The following is a 21,898-nucleotide window of genomic DNA, read 5'->3' as shown; positions in this document are numbered from 1 at the left end:
TTATTGAGCATCAATTATGTGTAAAGTATTTCTTGTAAATGTTGTCACCTTGTGATGTTAATGATCATAACCCCTCTTGCAGTTACCCTTTTGATAGTCTATATTGAAAAAACCTTTATGCAAAAGTTGCCATTTTAAAAACACTTTCAAAAATATGATTCACTATTTAGGAAGATATTTTGTGACAGTTTTCTTTTTGTGGTCTTATGTGTATATCCTGTCTCCTCATTGTTCCACCAATGGACAACAAAAAAAGGTGTGATTTTTCTGAAAGTCTTGTTAAGAGCCTAAAGTTTAGGCTTTGAAAAGTAGACTGACCATCATCTTAAGGCCTGTTAAACAGCTTAATGTTTGTTTCCATAGTCCTTGCCTCTAGCTTGGTGTATAATATTTCGGATGGTCAGTTCACAAGTCGTGCCGATCTCATAGATGCTGCTGGAAGCTCGCTGGGGCGTGGTGCTCTTGTTCCAGGATTAGGTAAGAAATAAATGTCCTCATTTCCTTGGAAAATTCGAGGTTTTAGCAATTTCTCTTAAAAAAATCTTGCCAATTCCCTGTGATATTCTAGTTTCCTTGAAAGAAAGAATTTTTTTATGCGACTGTTTAATATAAGAAATTGCCGTATGTGAAATTCCTCTGCATAAATTGCTATTGAGGATAATGTCCACTGGGCTGTGTGATGATACCTATAACAAATTCTTCTAAAAATTAATGCCATAAAAAGGTTTATTTCCTGTGGTGAATTGGTATCCTTATTGTTAGAAAGTGAGCATTATGTAACATACTGGATTTTCTCTTTGCCTGAGCTCCTAGGAAACTCATATCTAAGTTTTGGGCTCAGTTACTAAGACTTCTGTTGTGTGTTAATGTTAATTAGTCCTATTGTACCTGGGTTTTAATGTAAGCCACTTCAATCCCTTTTGGAATTAAAAGGTCACATATAAGTCAGTTACTAAGAACTATCTATTCCATGAGACTTACTCCATTCTCACATAGGAGTTAAGCCAAGTAGACATTGAATCTTGTGTTCTTGCTGAGTCGCAGTCTAGTGCTTTACCAGGTGGATATGTGGGAGTGGAGACGTGGCTTGCCAGCACTGGGGAGAGTCCCTGCTCTTCCATTCTGTAGCAGTGCTTATGAGAAGTGTGTATCCAGGCAGGTGACGACGTGACAGGTGAATAAAGGATGCTCTTCTTTCAGGCGCCTGTTATGATACGGTGAACAATATGCTGTGGACGTGCTCAAATGACTATATTGATCAGTGGTGTAATCCTGGGAATCAGGCCTTCCATTATGTCTGTCAGAGACTTGGAGTCAGCCACATCATCACTGAGCCCAAAGGTGAGGTGCACTCATAGTCTTGCAGGAAGAGATTTCCCCTCATGAAATAGGAGAGAGTACAGCAACATTAGTAAGTGGGAGCGTAGCTCAAGCAACAAAATGTGTCAACAGTCTTCCTTCTGTGAATTTAGAAACCCAAAATCCTTGTTATCTGATTGGTTTATGATTAAGTAAATAGTATGTAAATAAGTAGAACTTTTGAGGTAGTTCATATATTTTTTTAAAGGAAAATTATGTCCCTTCTGAAATTGTCAGAACTCTAGTGCAAAAATTGATTCTTTATTTGTACTTGGTGTGGGATTATGTGCTGTTAACAATGTTTTACATTGATAACAATTTATTTATACACAAACTTATAATTAGATAGAATTATCAATAAAGGACCTTTATGTTTCTTAATATTAAGTTAATATTTACTTAAAATCTCATGGCTTCAAAGTCAACTATAGTGGTATGGAGGAGTGAGTAGCTCAGCAAATCCTCTCCCTGTAAAGCAATGATAAAACAGACAAAATTATCAAAAACAACTATTTCTAGGCTCTGGAAATTGACCAAAGGCATACACCAAATTGAGATGTGGGTACTCATAAAAAACCACTGAACTTTGGGTAAGAACAGTGGAAGTCTGTGATGGTCTTAGCTGAGGGAGCGCCTATCTCCTATCTCAAGCTCAGTCAGTGTAGTAATTCTACCAGGGTGGGGCAGGTCGTATAAACTGCCAGAGGAGACTGACTTGGTTTGGAGCAGAGCATGGAAGAAACTCATGCCCAGCAGCAATGTCAGTAACAGTAACAGTCTTGGTGGCAAACAAACAGAGAGGACCAGGGGCTTGGCATGAGAAAGCTGTAGAGGGCCTTGATAAGCTCCCCACACATCTGCCTAGCAGCCAGAGAGGGCTCAAGCTGTTCACACAGGCCTGGCTGAATGTGAGCCTGCATACACATGCAGAGATATGAGGGGACTCTGCAGAAAGTGAAAACCAGGACAGAGTTTAGAACTGCCTGAACTTGGATGTGCTCTCCCCAAAACAAACAGATCCATCCAGGTGGAAGTCTTACTGGCTCAAGGTGTTTGAGTACAACCTCTGACTCAGGCGAGGTGGGCCCTAGAAAGGCAAGCTTAAAAATAAAAACAAGAATAATAAAAATAAACAAATGAAAAAAAGTAAAAATTAAAATACAAACAAGAATTTTAAAAAACAAACTGAGCAGACAAATCAGTAGCTGCGCACTGCAGGTGAAGCTCAGACGTGAGACTGAGCGGATGACGACTGTAAAGCAGCCTTTAGAAGTGGATTCAGAGACTACAGGAAGCCACGTTTAAAAGAGTAAAGGAAAGTATGATGACTATGACTGGACAAATAGAGAATTTTAACAAATAAATTATTTTTAAAAAAAGAACCAATTGGAAATTCTGGGTTTGAAAAGTTCAGTGAGTGAAGAGGAAAAATCCTTAGAATGGCTCAGCAACAGATTTGAGATGGTGAGAGAAATAATCAACAAGCGTGGACATAGATGGAGAGAGTTGTCCTGTCTGAAGAAGAGAAAAAGATACTTTTGAGGAGTGCTGGTCAGGTAATTTTTAGAAGGTTTTTCAGTTCAGGTTCATCTGATGGTTTTTGTTTTGAACTGAGGTTATAAATTTTGGGGAAAAATACCATAGAGGTGAAGTGCTTTTCTCGTTACATCATATCACAGGGTACAACATCAACATGGCTTATTACTAGTGATGTTAAAACTGATCTTTTGGTTTCAATGCCAACTTTCTTCTATGTGAAGTTATTACTTTTCCCTTTCAATACTCTGTTTGTTAGAAACAAGTCTTTAAGCCCACAGTCATGGGAAGGGAAATTAAGCTCCACCTCCTGGAAGGAAAAGCATCAGAGAGTTTGTGGACATATGTTAATACTACAGTAATTAATAGATATTTTGGGGGAGGTGATACTTTGAAGCTATGCAGGTATCTATTCAGATTTTCTATTTCTTCTTGAGTTAGTTTCGGTAATTTATGTCTTTCTAGAAGTTTGTGCATTTCGTCTAAGTTTTCTTATTTGTTGGCATAAAGTTGCTGGTAGTATTTCCTTATAATTGGTTTAGTTATTATGGAGTCAATAGTAATTTCTCTGCTTTCATTCCTGATTTTGGTATTTGTGTAAATTTACTAAAAATCATTGAATTGTGTGGTTAGAATGGGTAAATTTTATGATATGTAAATTATAACTTGATAAAGCTGTAAAAAAAAAAACAGCAAAAAGAAGAAAAGAAAGTCAACTGTATATAAGTGACTCCTTGATTATTATCTCCACGCCTCTTGCCTGAACTTCGGACTGTGTATTTGCCTCCACTTGGATATCTAATAGGCATCTTCAACTTAACATGTCAAAAACAAACTCCCTATTTATCCCCCTCTCCAAATCTATACCTTCTGAGTCCCCCGTATTCCAGTATATGGATCTCTATGCTTTCATATGTTCAGACCAAAAAATTGGAGTTATCTATGACTCTCTTCCTCTCACACCCCACATCCAAATGGACATTAGCAAATCCTGTCAGCTCCCACCTTCAAAACGTATCCCAAATCCGACCCCTTGCCATGACCTATGCCGCTACAACTCTAGTCTAGGCCATCGTCATCTTCACCAGGATTTTGTAGTAGTCCCCTCACTGGGCTTCCTACTTCCTCCGCAGTTGCCCTCCTCCACATCTCCACACAGCAGCCAGAGCCTTTTACAGTCTCAGTAGTCAGATCTGCCACTCCTCCACTCAGACATCTCGACTGGCTTCCGATCTAACTCAGGATAAAAATGAAAGACCTCATTTATTTAGGTAGGTCCCAAAGCTATCTTTCAAAAAGTCTTTGGTGAAGGTGAACGCTACTAACCTGAATTCTATTGTTGTAAGACCAAGGACTCAAAAGGCACAGAAGAGAGTGGGACCCAGCCTGGCCTTAGGGTTAGCACGCAGTTGAAAAGTTTAGTTTTGGCAAAGTTTACTTTCTCTTCGGTTGTCTGTGAATCCTCTCCTCATAGTTCCCAGTGCCTACAATCCTTTGGCAACTCTAAGGTTCCCCTACCCGGGCCTGTCTCTTCAAGATTACCTACTTTCCTGTTCCTTTTAGACAGTTCCTTTTAGCTGGCTTAAGGAAAAAAAGCAATCTTTTTTTTTGGTACTTTGCCTTTTAGATGATTTTTACCTCCATTCCCTGAATGCCTGTAAGCATCCATGAGGCATTTATTATTGTATGAGGAGGCTTGTCAGCCCTCACAAAGTTGAACTGATGGCTGTCCAGCTGTGGTGATTAAATGAGATAAAGATGTTGATGTGCTACAGGAGGAGATATTGCTGGACTGGGGCGGGGGTGCAGTTCTACCATAGAGGAGCCGTAGAAGACGGAGAGATTTTACCAGAATGGTTACCAGCACGGGCTCTGAGTTGAGACGGCCTGAGTTCAAATCCCAGCTCTTCCACTTAGTAGCTACGTGACCTAGAGTGAGTTACTTAACCTCTCTGACTCCTGATTTACTCCTTTACAAAACAGGGCTAAAATAGTCTAAGTTTATAATGACGTCGTAAGGTAATGCCTATAAAGCATTCAAAACCATTGTCCGGTACATAGAAAGGACTCAGTAAGTGGTAGTTACTTACGCTCCAGAAAAATGGAAATTCCCGAGTGTTTTCACCCCAGCACTCTGTGGCAGGGAAAAGAGTTCTCTCGCAGCAATGAAAGCGATTAGAGCCAAAATACTCTCTTCTAGTGTGCATGCACCTTTTATAAGTCAGAGATCTGTTCCTTGGGGACCACCCACAGAGATGTCTTTCCTCACTGAGTTTCCTTTTCATCTTCTAGAAGAGGCTATAACCACGAATGAGGTTATAAACCAATTATTGCACCACGTTGGTGCGATGTGCATACACCAACTCAATCTCCTTGCTACCAATCCTAATCTTCCAATCACAAGTGTCTTGGGCAAGCAGCATCCGATTGAAGCACACCATCTTAGCAGTATTTGTGACATTATGGAGAAGGCCATGGTTAATGGAGATACCTGTATTATACGCTGCATTCTCGTTGTCTTTCAGGTAAATACACTGTTTTGAGATAAATATTAGAGAAAAAGAAACACAGACCTTGGCTTCAGCCAGCTAATTTCTACTAGAAGAAAAATTTAATAACATTCCTGTTTTGCATCTTAACCACATTCTAATTCTGTCATGAGAATTATCATCATTTTCATTGCACTGCAGTTAATGGAGTATTGCTGTATGTAGCTCATGGCAATTAATATATGTAAAATATTTACTATACTTATACTGTTATACAATAGAAGAGATTGTGGTTAAAAAATCCACCTGGGTATCTATTCATAAGAATATCTACCATGTACTTTCTTCATAGGGATAATTTTATCTCCAGTGGAGTTAGCATTTTTAGATATGCCCCTTATGTTTCTGTAGGTGGTGTTTAAATTTTTCTTCAGCCCACAAACTGAAAGAAATCGAGACATCATTCGACGATCGGGATTGCTTCTTTGGCAGTTGTTGATGGCACCAAAAGATCAAATTTGCCCTGAAATTCAGAAGGAAGTCTGCCTTGCTATCAGGTAATCAGCAAATGATTTTCTTAGTGCTTTCTGCAAAATGCTCCTCCTGCATTGCCTTGTAATCTTCCCTGCAAACTAGTAGCATAGATGTCTCTTCCCCCATCCATCCCACAGTTAGGACTTGTGCATAGAGGATAGTTTAACTGGAGAGGGGTTCGTGTCCCCACTCCCAGAGGACCCAAGCCATCTGTGTACCTGCATGCCTCATCTCACCTTTTGGATCTGGAAAAAAACCCTTTAATTGGATATTTTGGTGGTTTGCAAGCAGATGTTCTCATTTGGGAGACAGCGTGGCAAGGTGGTTAAGAAGCAGGCTTCGGCAGCAGGCACCCCTGGGCTCCAGTCTTTGCCTCTTACCAGCTGTGACCTTGGTTTGAGGCTTCCATTTCTTCAGTTGTAAAATGGGCATAAAAATAGTACTCACTTCATATGTTTGAGATTTTCATCAGTAATAAGGCCTGATGAAAAGTAAGTGCTCAACATGTTAGCCTTTTTAAATCGTCTTAAAACTTGTTAGATAAGAGGGCAGAATTTATGGGCCATTTTCTATTTATTGTCATTTAATTTATCAGTATATCTTTTTAATGCAATGAAATTTTATCAGGAATATAGCCATAATGTGACCAAGTATAATTTAGTGACCAAGACAGGACTGAGTGCTTGGTCTGGGAGAACCATATGACTGGGTGAGCGTAGAGGTAGGGAGATTTTTGTCCTTCCATAATAGATTGTGCCTAGGGTTCCTTTCTGTTGAGAGTATTAAGGTGATAATTAAAATCTAGTGCCATGAGGAAACCTCTGGGGGTGATAGTGTGTTCACTATCTTGATTGTGGTGATGCTTTCATGAGTGTACACGTATGTCAAGACTTATCAAATTGTACACTTTAAATATGTGCATTTTGTTGTATGTTAAGCCGTATATAAAAGAGGAAAAAATTCTGGTGTCATTTGCAATACTGTTCTTCCTCCCCTTTTGGAAAAGCTGAGAATTAGAAATTGCCCTTCTCAAATGATTTTTTGCATACAGCCTGCATATATGGCTGGCTTGACTACATTGGCTTTTTAGAGCTCAATTCTCTTTAACCAGTTCTGCATCTAGACTCAGGTAAGTTATCATTTTGGTAATTCACAGATATAAGAAAGAGAGGAGACAGCTTTTATCAGGGAGGTGATTAGACTGTATCACAACAGTGAATTTAGGTTTAACTGCTTTTTTAGTGATGAAACTCACCTCAGAATTTTATGTAATCAAAGTGGCATCTTTAATAAAAATAAAAGTTTAAATATTTAGAGTTTGGATTTTCTAGAACATTTGCTTAAAAGCTTTTTGACTTTCCTGTCATTTCAGCTCTGGTTTAAATATCTTGTATCCAGGTGAAACTGAGATCAATACCTTACTTAAGCTGGTCTTAACAGAAGGTGAGAATTATCCTTTAATTATTCTTGAACAACCATCCTTTTTTTGTCCCTCAGGAAACAACTAGATATTAAGATAATAGATTTTTTTCTTTATATTTGTTAGTCTGTGTTATTTTTAAAGTGTCTCTGCATATATGCCAACATTGCAAGTAGAGTGAAAGCAGAAATCATGGTTATAAACAAGCTTTGCAATCCTTCTTCTATCCCCACGGCTAGCATAATGTACCTGATTGTAGATGTTTGAAGAAGGTTAAAGATAATGACTTCTTGGTGATTTCTAAGCCAACTTTTTTTTTTCACACATTGAAACCCAACTTTTAAAGTTAGACTACACAACAACAACAACAAAATTCACCATGTCAAAGGCACTCTGCGTTTATAATCAACATTAGTTTAAGGAATTAGAAATCACCCTTTATGATCAAGAGGGTAACTACACTTAAATCAGGATGTTTTGGTTAAAAAAAAAGTCTGGGGGCCGGCCCCGTGGCTTAGCAGTTAAGTGCTCGCACTCCGCTACTGGCGGCCTGGGTTCGAATCGCAGGCGTGCACCAACACACCGCTTGTCGGGCCATGCTGAGGCCGTGTCCCACATACAGCAACTAGAAGGATGTGCAACTATGACATACAGCTATCTACTGGGGGTTTGGGGGAAAAATAAATAAATAAAATTATATAAAAAAAAATCTTCAAGCTTTATAATCGTTTTTCTATCCCCACGGCTAGCATAATGTACCTGATTTGTAGATGTTTGAAGAATGTTAAAGATAATGACTTCTTTGTGATTTCTAAGCCAACTTTTTTTTTCACACATTGAAACCCAACTTTTAAAGTTAGACTACACAACAACAACAACAAAATTCACCATGTCAAAGGCACTCTGCGTTTATAAGCAACATTAGTTTAAGGAATTAGGAATCACCCTTTATGATCAAGAGGGTAACTACACTTAAATCAGGATGTTTTGGTTAAAAAAAAAGTCTGGGGGCCGGCCCCGTGGCTTAGCAGTTAAGTGCTCGCACTCCGCTACTGGCGGCCTGGGTTCGAATCGCAGGCGCGCACCAACACACCGCTTGTCGGGCCATGCTGAGGCCGTGTCCCACATACAGCAACTAGAAGGATGTGCAACTATGACATACAGCTATCTACTGGGGGTTTGGGGGAAAAATAAATAAATAAAATTATATAAAAAAAAATCTTCAAGCTTTATAATCGTTTTTCTATCCCCACGGCTAGCATAATGTACCTGATTTGTAGATGTTTGAAGAATGTTAAAGATAATGACTTCTTTGTGATTTCTAAGCCAACTTTTTTTTTCACACATTGAAACCCAACTTTTAAAGTTAGACTACACAACAACAACAACAAAATTCACCATGTCAAAGGCACTCTGCGTTTATAAGCAACATTAATGTAAGGAATTAGGAATCACCCTTTATGATCAAGAGGGTAACTACACTTAAATCAGGATGTTTTGGTTAAAAAAAAAGTCTGATTGGGGGCCGGCCCCGTGGCTTAGCGGTTAAGTGCGTGCACTCCGATACTGGCGGCCCGGGTTTGGATCCCTCGCACACCGACACACTGCTTGTCCAGCCATGCTGAGGCTGTGTCCCACATACAGCAACTAGAAGGATGTGCAACTATGACATACAACTATCTACTGGGGCTTTGGGGAAAAAAAAAAAGGAGGAGGATTGGCAGTAGATGTTAGCTCAGAGCTGGTCTTCCTCAGCAAAAAGAGGAGGATTAGCATGGATGTTAGCTCAGGGCTGATCTCCCTCACAAAAAAAAAAAAAAGTCTGATTGGTTGTGATGTAGCTTTGCTACTGTTGCTTATATAAGTACGTATGCCTGGTGCCCCTAGATTGTTGACAGTCTGCTTGTTTAAAAACTTATTTTGATAGCATCCGTTTTCTAAGTGTAATTACCAGGGTAGTTTATGGAGCTTTCTTCTGTGTTAGGAGAGAGAAACTGTGGGCTTGCCCAGCTTCGGGATGTGATCCTGACCAATTTAGCTGAACAACTTCAGAACAACCGATTTGGCAGCGAGGAGGATGATCATTACAGGTGACACCAGTTGTATTATTCACTGCTAGCTTTTTCTTTGTGTTCTTTGAAGTAATTAATTTACATTTAAATGTGTTTTATCAACTTTAGTCTCCTATAATATCTAATATGATAATTAGCATATTAAGTCTAAACTGTGGATCAATTGAAAGATAATAAATCCCACAGTTGCCCTGAGAAATGGTAATAGCACGTTTCAGTTTTATTAGTAAAGTAACTTGGGCCTGAAGAATGGATACTTAGCAGAAATAATGGATAGAGCTTATTTAAGAAATCTTGGTGGAGGGCGTCCTGCAAACTGCTGGTCTGTGAGAGAGGGTGAGGGCGTGGTTAGAGCTGGTGAGAGGAGGAAGGGGTGGGGTTGCTTTTCTTTGCTATTTGTAAAATACTTGGACTAGGTGCTTGGGTACTGTTTGTTTCTGTAAGTTTGATTTAGATAATACAAGTAGTTGTTAGCAACATTACTGAGTAAGATGATTTGCTTACAGAACCAGTCAATTTTGTATCTCCTATTTGTCATATTGTACCAATTGTATAAAATTTATCCTTTTATTAAGAAACCATCAATATCTTATTGTTACATTTTTTCCTGCATTTTAAAGACTAAATGATGAGCTTTTACACTACATTCTGAAGATTGTTGTACGAGAATCCTGTATCTTAATCACCAAGTGCCAAACTGTCTCTAAAGATGATTTTCAAAAACTCCTTTCAACTGTGCCTGTAAGTAAAAATGTGTTTAATGAAAGCAAAATTATATTAAATGTCCCTGTTTTCACTTTACTGTGTTGAGAGGTGTGTGTATACACACACTTTACAAGGATAGTCTTAATTGATGAAAGTTGATGGGTGACTGTGCTTGTCCTAGAAATGTAGAGCTAGACAAACCCACTTGAAATACTTTCTCCAAAGACTTTATTCCTCCTGCTTAAATGCCTAGATGAAATAAATTGTTGGACTGAATTTGGATGTTTTCATTTTGCTTAAAATAGTGAGGATCTTCCCCCTATTAATTTTTCATTTAGCATTGTTTTTTAAACCATCAGTGCTTTACGGAGACTGATAAGAACCAGAAGATTGTTTTAAGGGTTTGGGTAGAGTCTTCTCTAATGGAGATGTGTGTGAGGGAAAGAGGGTGGGGAAGACTTATTAAGACGTAAAAATTGAAGTAAGTATCTGAGTGATTAGTGAGAATTATGTAGCAGAAGGCAGAAAGTTATGGTAAATGTGTCAGGTTATGTATCAAAAGCCATGTGGAAATAAGTCACCAGAGAAACTAACTTGGTCTGTTTTCCATACTTTCTCTTTTGCTTCCCTTGTTGAAATCTTTTAAAAACATGAGGATTACATGACCCCTTCTTTCAGTCTGGTTTAGGTCATTTAAATGCCCTTATTTGTGTTAAAGGCTGCATCCTCCTGCTTGCGCTATCTGATGGCAGTCCAGAACCACCTTCTCAGTAACACTATTTTGATTAAACCTGATGAGAATGATGACAGTGACAACTCCTTGCAGGGAGAGACATTGAAGGTACAGGTAAACACCAAGCTTTATTCTAACGATGCTTTCTACCCAGTGTGTAAAGCACAGCTTAACTGGCTAAATTTCTGTGTGTTATGATGTCAGATTTCACCATGTGGCTTATATTTTTGTGAGAGGTAATATTAGGTCACTCATTTCATAGAGTTTTATGTCATTGCACATTGGTTACCATGTTTGTGACACTCTCATAATGTGTCATCCATGTGCTCCTGTCAATCTTTCTGTGCCTTTGTTTATTTTCATCTTTTTTTAAGCGACTACAAAATATGGCACTTACAAGTGATCTCATTTGCACCTGAAAGTTATAGATATATAGATAGATAGGTAAATAAATCTGGGAGCATAGCATTTTAAACAATTTTGATGTTTTGGCAGGTTGATTCTATTCTCTTGATTCAAATAACTTTAAAAAGGTGATAATTTTCTTAGAATCTTTATATTGAATAATTTACTTTCTAAACCTCTAGTCCATTTTCTGTAATTATTTTTAAGTTAGCTTCTGTATAAACTCAGTTTGTTCCCACGTGGCAATTTATAGCAATCCAAAGTTTTTTTATAGCAGTGGTTGTTATAATTTTGACAGATGCTCCAGGCTGTTGTTTGCGTGGTTCTTCAGAATTTCATCTTTGTGGGAGAATTAGAGAAATCAATAAGAACTTGATTCTTCCTTAAAATGTTGACTGAAACACACTGAAAAATTAACCAAGGAAGCCATAGTTAAAGATAAAAACCATTACAGTTTGCCCTCTTTTTACTCCTTTATACATATATGCTATATAAATCATACACCTGCTGGTTCATATTTATGAGTTTATCTCATTATATAATCAGTTTTTAAGCAAGCAAAAGTGCGTGAATTAATCATTTAAATGGCTGATACTATTTATTAACTTCTCTTGTCTTAGCTTCCTATTCAGTACAAAGGGATGATAGCACTTCCCATGTATGGTTGCTGTGAGGACTAGAGAGAGACGAGACCTGTAAATACCTGGCACTGTGCTCTCCAGGGCGTGCAGTCAGTAGGTGACAGCTGGTGGGATTACTGTGACTGAAACCATGATTCATGTCCTCAAGTCCATTCAGAACTCTTTTTCTCTTAATGATAAAAATATCTTGATACCGAAAAAGACCCCAGAAAATTCCAGCAATGCAAACCAGTGTTTTCTATTTGAAAGGCTAAATTTTATAAATTCTTAATTAACCCATGGAAAGAAATACTCTTGATAAAGATAGAATATGCTAGATTGTCTTATATTTCTGGGAAAAATAAAAAACACAGATTTCACCTAAAAGGTTAGTTTGGTTGTATTTTTTTAATAGAAAATAATTGTAAACTAAACATTTCTGTAGTCTTAACTAGTGTTTCTTTTTTTTTTTTTTTTTTTTTTGTGAGGGAGATCAGCCCTGAGCTAACATCCGTGCTAATCCTCCTCTTTTTGCTGAGGAAGACCAGCTCTGAGCTAACATCTATTGCCAATCCTCCTCCTTTTTTTTTTCCCCAAAGCCCCAGTAGATAGTTGTATGTGATAGTTGCACATCCTTCTAGTTGCTGTATGTGGGACGCGGCCTCAGCATGGCCGGAGAAGCGGTGCGTCGGTGCGCGCCCGGGATCCGAACCCGGTCCGCCAGGAGTGGAGCGCGCACACTTAACCACTAAGCCACCGGGCCGACCCTTAACTAGTGTTTCTTAACACATTATTTAGTATTTGTACTCCCATGAACTCTCTAATAGTTATTTTTAATGTTTAATAGCCTGTAACTGCCTGCTACTTTAACTGAATTTTTTAACTTGCCTGTTTTCAAGTGTAATAATTTAAAACATTAAGTAAAAAGGTCACTTGTACTATTTCAGAATGTTGTGTTTTTGTCTCATTTTATTCACCACCTATACATGCACCTTTACTGTTCTGTTTTTCTCTTTAGCTATCCTCATCCCACCCAAGGCAATCTTCCACCTGGACAGTTTCTGGGCTGGCCACTGGGAGCTCTCCTGTGCTGGCGGGGATGGGAGAAATGCCTTTTCTCCTAGGGACTCGGTGTGCTCCCCGTGAAATACTGCGTATTTCTGTCAGCACTCCATGCTTTAGCCTCCCAAATCAAATTGCTACTTGTAATCCTAGCGGAACTTACTGCTTTGGGCTTATTCTGGCCACCTCATTATTTAATTTGGAAATACATCATTAAATACATCATTTTATGTTGTCATTGTGAGTGTCTGTTCATCACAAAGCTTAAAAATAATATTATGATATCTTCTACCTAGGAGCTAAAGGTCAGTATTTTGGCTCTTGCCACCCAAATCCTGACTGGATGTGATGAAGTGTTGGAAATGCTACAGCAGGTCACAACTGCCCTCATAAATAGTGACATAGCTGACCGTGAACAGAGGTGAGGAAATGGATTGTGAACTGTGTGACCTGCTGCCCTTCAGGAAGAAGAATTTGCTTATGAAAGCGAAATCTTTTAGAACATCAAATGTTCATTGAATATAGAGGGATTTTTGTGAGAATAGATTGAAACAGCAGATGTTTCAAAACCAAGTGCAATCGAACTCTTTAATGGTGCTTTTAGGCGAGATTGGGCTAACAGCCATCATCTCAGGGTAGCAAGGCTGTGATGGACAGCATCCTCTCTGACGTTTGGGTCTTCCACCATCCTCACTCCCAAATTGGCCTTTCCTTCAGTTATCCAGCTCAGTACCACGTACACTTAGTTTCCTCATGATAAGTGCTTTAGGGAGGTAGCAGTGACTTAGTGATACAGATAATTAACTGCCATGCAGAAGATGACACTGACGTGATATCTCAAGATTTTACTATAATTTTACTTCTCTGTGTACAGGTGTGACCTATACACAGGGTGGACTTCTCTTGCCCAGTAATAAAGCTCTTTCTCAGTCCTCTCCATTAACATTTCTGCTATGGTTTGCTGTTGGACATGAGTTCCATACTGTGTTTGTTGATGATTTTCATGTTAGAGAGGCTGATCTAAACCATCCTGCAGTGTAATTTTCCCTCCAGTAACGCTGTCTGTCCTCGGGTCCCTATTTCTTGACTACTCCCAGAAAGTAGGTGGGCAGGTGGGAACTGAGAACAGTATAATCCAGATGGCCACTGCGCTGGGGCTTGTTTAGACGTGTAGGGTCTGTTGCTGGCACATGGTGCAGATCTGCCCTGGGGAGGAGATACAGTCTGAGAGCCTGGGAGACGTGAGGTCTATTTCTGGTTCCAACCCCAATATCCTAAGTAGTCTTAGAGAATTTACATAACCCACATCTTTCTTTGTCCAAATCACATACATTAATTCTTCTAGCAGAGGATTGGGATATTAAGAATGTGGTTTCAAGTAGTCATTTCACAGTACGTACATAATTCAAATCATTGTGGTGTACACCTTCAATTTATACAATGTTATTTGTCAATTATATCTCAATGTTAAAACAGGGGGGAAAAGATGTGATTTTAAAGACAAAAGTCTGCCTGCCTCTGTACCTCACCTGAGTCACTTTCCCTAGGCCAGAAGTGGCTGTCACTGCTGTGGGCTGGGGAATCAGTGTTGTGGCCATTCACTTCCTCCCTAGCCAAGACTCAGTGCAGCAGCCGAGAGCCAAGGGAGCTTTGTAGGTCGTAACTACCTAGTCTAGCCGTTTGCATTTTAGAACCCATTTATACACTGCTTCAAAGGTGCTATGAAATGCACCATTACGTAAACTCTTTTTGGCAAAATCACAGGTTGAAGGTGAAATCTATTGCTAGATTTCTGTTCTCTCCTCCTCCCTGAGTGGTGGAAGGTGGGAAATTTGTGGACCGAGTTGCTGTAACTATAAGTGCTTAACTAGTTCAAGGAGGTGCAATTTAAGAGGATTTGTCAGATAAAGATGACGTTAGTCGCTTCTTCACATGATTAGGAATTGCTTAAGGTGTGTGTTTTCTTAAACTTTTTATAGGTTAAAAGGCTTGGAACAAGTTACTAAGGCTACTATGCTTGGTCACCTTCTTCCAGTGTTACTGACCTCCCTGATGCACCCGAATTTACAGACTCTGACCATGGCCGACGCGCTGATGCCTCAGCTAGTGCAGCTGGTGCTCTATACCAGTCAGGTATGATCCTGGGTGAGCCTGAGTGAACTGCCCTTCGGCCAGCCCACTTCACACTGCGGCTGTGTGCGTTCACTGAAGGCAGGGTAAACGTAAGCATGTCTTTCAGAAGCCAAGGGAAATAACAATGAAATGAGGAAAAATATTGTGTCATAAAAATAAACTGAAATAGTAAAGGAAAACGTTTTTTGTTTGACTAAATTACTTACTGCAATCTTTTTAGCAAGTGTTCATTGCCAGTCAGCTGTAAAAATGCTAATCTACAGTGCTATTGAGATCCTGCCAGTGTATTTAGTCTCCTGAGTCCTTGCTGGCTATTAGTAACTAATATAAATGATATGTTCCATTCCAGCGTTAAATAAAATGTTAAGTTGTCTAAGTAGCAAAGCATTTCTTAGTGAAGGAGGGCAGACTAGGATTGTAAAAAGATGATTTAAGTGAGAATTCTAAGTTTGGCTCTGGTACCATCTGGATAACCGACAGTAAGCACTTTAAGACATGATGATGGTTTTGTGTTTCAGACGGCTTTGCTGCTTAAAACGCAGTGTCCAGTTTTTGCTGAGGTGGGCTGTTCCCCATGTGGTACATCAGACCAGAAGGGCAGGCCGTTCCCCGATGAGAGGTGAGGGATGCTGCTTCCTTTCAGGAACCCCTGTCTTGTTTTCTTCTGGTGAAAGCCTGGTACTCCTTTACAATGATTTTTAGTAAGGATTGTGTAACTGGGGAAAGAAAGAGACTTTAGGGCCAAAATTTTACAGATAATTATAGAATTGCTTTGTAAATTTATAGGAACAGGTTAAAATAAATTTCCCCACAGATCAAGAGATGAGTTCAAAATTGATAAATTCTTATATACTAATGATGGGGATATAAAATATTATGACTTTGACAGTTTGACATTTTCTTGAAAAGTTAAAATACACCTACCATATAACCCCTCTATTCCACTTCTAGGTATTTACACAAGAGAAAGGAAAGCATAAATTCTTACAAAAACTTGTATATGAAGGTTCATAACAGCTTCAGTTAGAGTAGTCCAAAACAAGAAACAACCCACATGCCCATCAGCAGGTGAAGGAATTCACATTGTGGTCTATCCATACAACGGAATCCTACTCAGCAATAAAAAGGAATGGACTATTGATAGATGCAAAAACATGGATAAGTCTTAGAACACTTATGCTGAGAGAGAGAAGCCAGATCCCCTAAAAAAGTATATACTGTATAATTCTATTTATGTAAAACTCTAGAATGCAAACTAATTTCTGGTGACAGAAAGCAAAGAAGTGATCATCTGAATTACCAAGAGGAAGGAGAAAACTTCACGCATCTATACATATGGCCAAACATACCAAGTTATACACTTTAAATGTGTGCAGTTTACAATATGTCAATCACATCTCACTAAAGCTGTCTTTAAAACCATTGATCAGAAAGGAAGGACTTCCCAGGTTCTCTAGAGCAGTGTGCTCTCCAATTGAGCTTTATGCAGTGACGAAAATTTGTATCTGTGTTGTCCAGTACTGTTGGCCGTAGCCACATGCTGTTATTGAGCACTTGCAATGTGGCTAATATGACGAAGGGACTGAATTTTAAGTTGTATTTTATTTAGATTCAATTTATTTTATTTATTTATTTTTTTTATAATTTTATTTATTTTTTTCCCCCCCAAAGCCCCAGTAGATAGTTGTATGTCATAGTTGCACATCCTTCTAGTTGTTGCATGTGGGACGTGGCCTCAGCATGGCTGGAGAAGTGGTGCGTCGGTGCGCGCCTGGGATCGAACCCGGGCCGCCAGCAGCGGAGTGCGCGCACTCAACCGCCAAGCCACGGGGCCGGCCCCTAGATTCAATTTAAATGGCAACATTTGACTAAGTGGTTAAACATATTGGACAGCACAGAGCAGAAAGAGTATAAGAGAATTCCACAACAGCTGTGTTTAGGTTATAGGACTTTGTATTCCACAACCTTGGGCTGTGAAGTCCTTGAGAGTTCAATTACAGTAGATAGGAGGACTTCAAAGGCACTTTTCTTTACTAAAAATTACAGACTTAGGGAGTTTTCAAAAATTGACATTTAGATACCAACAAAAAGAACCTTTACAGGATGCTAATCCTGTGGGATTGGGAAAGTGGTCCATCTTAAAGGTCTTTTACAATATCTTTTTTTTTCCTGAGTAACTTTAAGTGAGAGTTGTTGAGGTCCTCTTCTGGATATGAATTGGGCTTCCCCCTTGAAAAAGAGGGAAAAAATGCAAATATATTGTCTAAAAACAAAAAGGAAAAAGAACCTTAAATATAGGAATTCTTTTAATGTTTCTGGTCGCCACTGATATCAAGCATTTAAAAGCCACAGTGTCGTCCTACTACGTGCTGTGGAAAATTAAAGTGAAATTTGTTAACATTTTGTATTTTACTGTGGATCCCCTTTCTTTTTCCTTTCCTTGCTAAGCTAAATCACTTTCTCTTTGTCTGGTTTTAGAATGCTGGAAGAGAAGGAAGAGCCAGGCTTTCTCACTGGTTTGAAGATTCCTGCTCCGTGGGCTGCCGGGAAGACTGTGGAAACAGTCCACCCTGTCAGAGACAACTATAAATTTAAAGAAACTGTCCATATCCCAGGAGCTCGCTGCCTGTATCTTAGATTTGATAGCAGATGCTCTTCACAATATGACTATGACAAAGTAAGCAAGAACTGGTTTAGTATGGGTTCCACCTCTAATAAGCTGATTTCCTAGATGCTTCTTATTTTTCTTTGCTGCTGGTCACCATTCTTGACTTATTTCTGTCTGCAGATATCTCTTAGGAGAACTTTCCTAAGATAATGCCTTGAAGGGTAGTGATTGGGGATTTGAAAGAGCCAGCACCTCTGCGGTCTAAGAACAGTGTTTTCATGACATGTTGAAAGTGGACTTTTGTAAGCTTTCAGAAGTTCAGATATGAGTCAAAGGAAATTTTCCTTTCCATTCTGCTTGCGTGTTGCCTTCTCTCTGTGCTTGGAATTCCTGTAGATCTGTGTGTCCATTCATTTGGAAAGGTCTTACGGCCCAGTTCTTGGGGTGTCTCATGTATCTTTTAGGAGAAGGTGGCCTTTGAGGAGGGTGTCAGATGTGCTAGGTTCTGGTTTGTATTTATTTAAATTATTTGTTCTTCTTTGCCATTACCTCAGGGCCCACATAGATTTTGAGAAAGTGTGGTTTCCAACCTAGTGCCCCAATAATTATAAGTAAAAGGAAACATTTTAGGGGTTGAAGTATTTTCTTCTGTTTATAATTGTTGTATTGTAAACCATCATGTTGAACTTAGGAGGGAAGGCTAATGAAATTGTGACATGTAACATATGGGAAAACAACTGACAGATTATCTAAGTGCTTTGTACGTACACGGGACTGTTTGTATGTAGATTGTTATCTATCTGTTGTCTCTCTCCTCTGAACTGTGTAAGGGCAAGTGGTCTTAAATCCCATCCGAGGAGATTTTTAGGTTAAAAATAAAGGACTTCTTGGGGCCGGCCCGGTGGCGCAAGCGGTTGGGTGCGCGCGCTCCGCTGCGGCGGCCTGGGGTTCGCTGGTTCGGATCCCGGGCGCGCACCGACGCGCTGCTTGGTAGGCCATGCTGTGGCGGCGTCCCATATAAAGTGGAGGAAGATGGGCACCGATGTTAGCCCAGGGCCGTCTTCCTCAGCAAAAAAAAAAAAAAAAAAGAAGAGGATTGGCGGATGTTAGCTCAGGGCTGATCTCCTCACAAAAAAAAAATAAATAAATAAAGGACTTCTTAACTGTATTTACTATGAGACAATGAAACACATTATGGGGCAAATTATAGAATCCTCTTCCCCATTATCTTTTAGGATAGGGAAGATTTCAAGATACCCAAAGGGGTTTAAAAGGGGTTTGAAACTTGCCCCCAAAACTCACCTTAGCTGGAAGCAAGAGAATTTGTAAGATGGTCTTTGGTGGGCCTTTCAAAAAATATATCTCCTAGCACAGTCTAACCCCCTTCATAGCTCCTGGCATTAGCTGTCACCATTTCCTAGATTGGAGTGAAATGACTACTTAAAATGGGAATGGAAGAGGACGGCATTTTAGTTGGTATCGTTTTGTTTCTCCTTTAAAAACCAGTAATTTGCATCTTCTGATGTACGCTAACCTACACCTGCAATAGACGTTAGTGTCAAAGGTGGAGGCACAGGGAGGTTTACTACATGGATAAAAGTAACGTTTACTTTTCCAGTGGTCCCTGGCTGGTGTCAGCAAAAAGTCCAAAAGGGTAAGAAATCACAAAATGATAAGTGTCCAGGGCTAAAAGTTCAGCTTTTAGCTCTGAACTGAGTTCTCTTATGCAGTCAGAGTGTACATTAGAAGACAGGATTTGGTATTTACAGAAGCCAGAGCTTATCTTCCTCTGAAATTATTTGAATGCCAGATGACCTCTAAATGTTTCTCCTGCATATTAGAAAGTTGGTTAATTGGATATAAATGAATAGCCTCTATTGAGGAAAAATATTGATACATGAAAACTGAGCTTAAAAAAAGCAGCCCCCTTTCTGGCCCAAATTTGTGTCATTTTCTGTGTATACCATTAAGCAACATTCTAAGAATAGATGGCTTATTTTCAATTTGTTGCATTTTTAAAAATCCTCATTCATTGAGGTTTTTTTTGTTTTGCTTTTATTTTGTTGTTCTGTTAGATATAATCGTCTTTCCATCTGTTTTGCTCACTTTATTAATTTTGGGGAGGACTTAAGGGGGCAAACTGTACCTGTTATTAATGAGTTATATATCATTACTAAGGATTAAAATAGCTATTTAAAATATATATGTATAATAGCTGAGTATAACTATTTTAATGTGAGGTCCCCAAGCCAATGAAATTGTGGTAATACTTGTTATTACTCTGTGGCTGCCCTGTAAATACCAATGGCTGATTGCATCTGAACTAGTATCCTAAAAGATCAGGAAATAGTAGTTATATTATAATGACACCAGTGCCTGGTTATAAATGTATTTTTAAACAAACATTTTTTGCAGACTTTTTATTTGTAGATGTTGTTTTTGTTTTTCTTTTACAGTCTAACAGTATATTTTCTGTTTTGAAGTTGGTGATATACGCGGGGCCTAACACAAACAGTAGGAAGGTTGCTGAGTATGGAGGCAATACACTGGGATATGGCAGCCGTAGTGTCTTAGGAACTGGTTGGCCAAAAGACTTGGTGAAGGTATGGTATCCAGTCCCATTCACTTCCTAGAAAAGAAAAATGAACTTACATTCCTCACGGTCCCAAGTATTAACTATAATTCCAGAAAAAATTTTCCATGGGGGCTTTTGTTGAGGTGGGACTACTTTGCCAGGGCTGTAAACTCACTACTTCGTTCAGAATGACCCCCCTTTCCCTTGTAGGGCCTCAGACCCCTGTCTGCTCCAGAACTTCTGTCCGTTTCACAGGTTACTCCACAGACAATGTTTGTCACAGTACTTCCTTCCCTGTCCGTTAAAAGGAGTGTTAGTTCTTTCAGCTTCCTTCTTCTAGAACCACAGGGCCACTGCAGTTTAAAAATGTTGAATCGATGTTTTTAAATGAATTTGGGCCTTTGGAGCAAAAATGATGATCTATCTTCAAACTGATGAGATTTCAGCCATGCTTTGTAATTTGGGCCCTTGAACTACAACATAACCTAGAACATGAATATGAACTGAAATGCCCACTAAAACCCAAAAACCTCTCCAAAGTCTGTTGCCAGAGTCTTTACCTCCGTTATATATGTTACGTACTCTCTTTAATTCAGCCCTAGACAGCAAGATACCTCCTGGAGTATAGTCTGGATGTATCCATATCCAGATCAGTGCAACAGTTTTAGTTGTTCTCCAATTTCCTGCATCTTGTTTCTTACTCATGGTGTTGGTTCCACAATACAGAACAAGGTCTTCCAGCACTTTCTCTGTGTTCTTCAAGATATTGGCCGTTTGCCTGCCTTATTGGCACAAATGAATGGTGAAGTGGAGAGGGGGAGGGCAGAAAGAATAGGAGTCTGAGGAATTTATTGAAGTTATGCTCAAGATTTGATTAATCTTTACTCTGATCCTGCTATTGGGCAGTCGTGGCCCATTTCACAGATGCCTCATCCCAAAAGCTGTCTGGTCAGGAGAGACACCTGAAAGGTGGGTGTCCAAATGAGAGGGAATGGAATTTGAATCAAAAAAACCAGCCAGGGGGCCGGCGCGGAGGCATAGTGGTTAAGTTCGCGTGCTCCGCTTCAGTGGCCCGGGGTTAGTGGGTTCGGATCCCAGGCGCAGACCTACGCACCACTCATCAAGCCATGCTGTGGCGGCATCCCACATACAAAGTAGAGGACGATGGGTGTGGATGTTAGCTCAGGGCCAGTCTTTCTCAGCAAAAGGAGGAAGATTGGCAATAGACGTTAGCTCAGGGCCAATCTTCCTCACCAAAAAAAAAAAAAAGCAAGTGAGAAAAGGAGTGAAATATGGCTGTGGTCCTTTTGAAAGTAAATATCTGAAATTCATTGCTGTCTTGAAAATTGTTTGTCTTGTCTTTAAAGTGAATTTTCCCCCCTTAAATTTTAAGGTGGAAGGAGATACAGTCACCTTCTCCTTTGAAATGAGAAGTGGCCGTGAACACAACACTCCTGATAAAGCTATGTGGGGCTTTGCTTGCACGGTTCGAGCTCAGGTACTTGAATCTAACCACTGCTGTGGGCATAATGTACTCTCTCCTATGTGCCTCGGTTACATAAATCATATTTGCCTTGGAAACAGGGCAAAACATGTGCTACTGTTTCATCCATCTCTTCCATTTGGCATTTGGCAGTAGTAGACTAC

At 39.5% G+C, this 21,898-nt stretch overlaps 1 protein-coding gene across 7 annotated transcripts in view; it reads left to right on the top strand.

Annotated features, from left to right (window-relative positions):
• Positions 1–21,898, top strand: part of HECTD4 (HECT domain E3 ubiquitin protein ligase 4) — a 179,161-nt gene that overhangs the window by 80,154 nt on the left and 77,109 nt on the right. For 4 of the 7 annotated variants that reach the window (XM_058531454.1, XM_058531449.1, XM_058531448.1 and 1 more), the window contains exons 10-23: positions 364–477; positions 1,201–1,341; positions 5,188–5,420; positions 5,796–5,941; positions 7,291–7,361; positions 9,323–9,428; positions 10,031–10,151; positions 10,834–10,962; positions 13,232–13,356; positions 14,915–15,068; positions 15,587–15,687; positions 17,547–17,745; positions 20,133–20,279; positions 21,645–21,749. In XM_058531454.1, the coding sequence (XP_058387437.1) occupies positions 364–477; positions 1,201–1,341; positions 5,188–5,420; positions 5,796–5,941; positions 7,291–7,361; positions 9,323–9,428; positions 10,031–10,151; positions 10,834–10,962; positions 13,232–13,356; positions 14,915–15,068; positions 15,587–15,687; positions 17,547–17,745; positions 20,133–20,279; positions 21,645–21,749 (1,892 nt within the window). The remainder of the gene's footprint in view (positions 1–363; positions 478–1,200; positions 1,342–5,187; positions 5,421–5,795; positions 5,942–7,290; positions 7,362–9,322; positions 9,429–10,030; positions 10,152–10,833; positions 10,963–13,231; positions 13,357–14,914; positions 15,069–15,586; positions 15,688–17,546; positions 17,746–20,132; positions 20,280–21,644; positions 21,750–21,898) is intronic. The other 3 variants (XM_058531453.1, XM_058531450.1, XM_058531452.1) reach the window with 3 other exon arrangements.

This window comes from Diceros bicornis, chromosome 35 (genome assembly GCF_020826845.1).
Source record: "Diceros bicornis minor isolate mBicDic1 chromosome 35, mDicBic1.mat.cur, whole genome shotgun sequence".
In the NCBI taxonomy this organism is placed as follows: Eukaryota; Metazoa; Chordata; class Mammalia; order Perissodactyla; family Rhinocerotidae; genus Diceros; species Diceros bicornis.
This window is presented reverse-complemented; position numbering and strand designations above follow the sequence as displayed.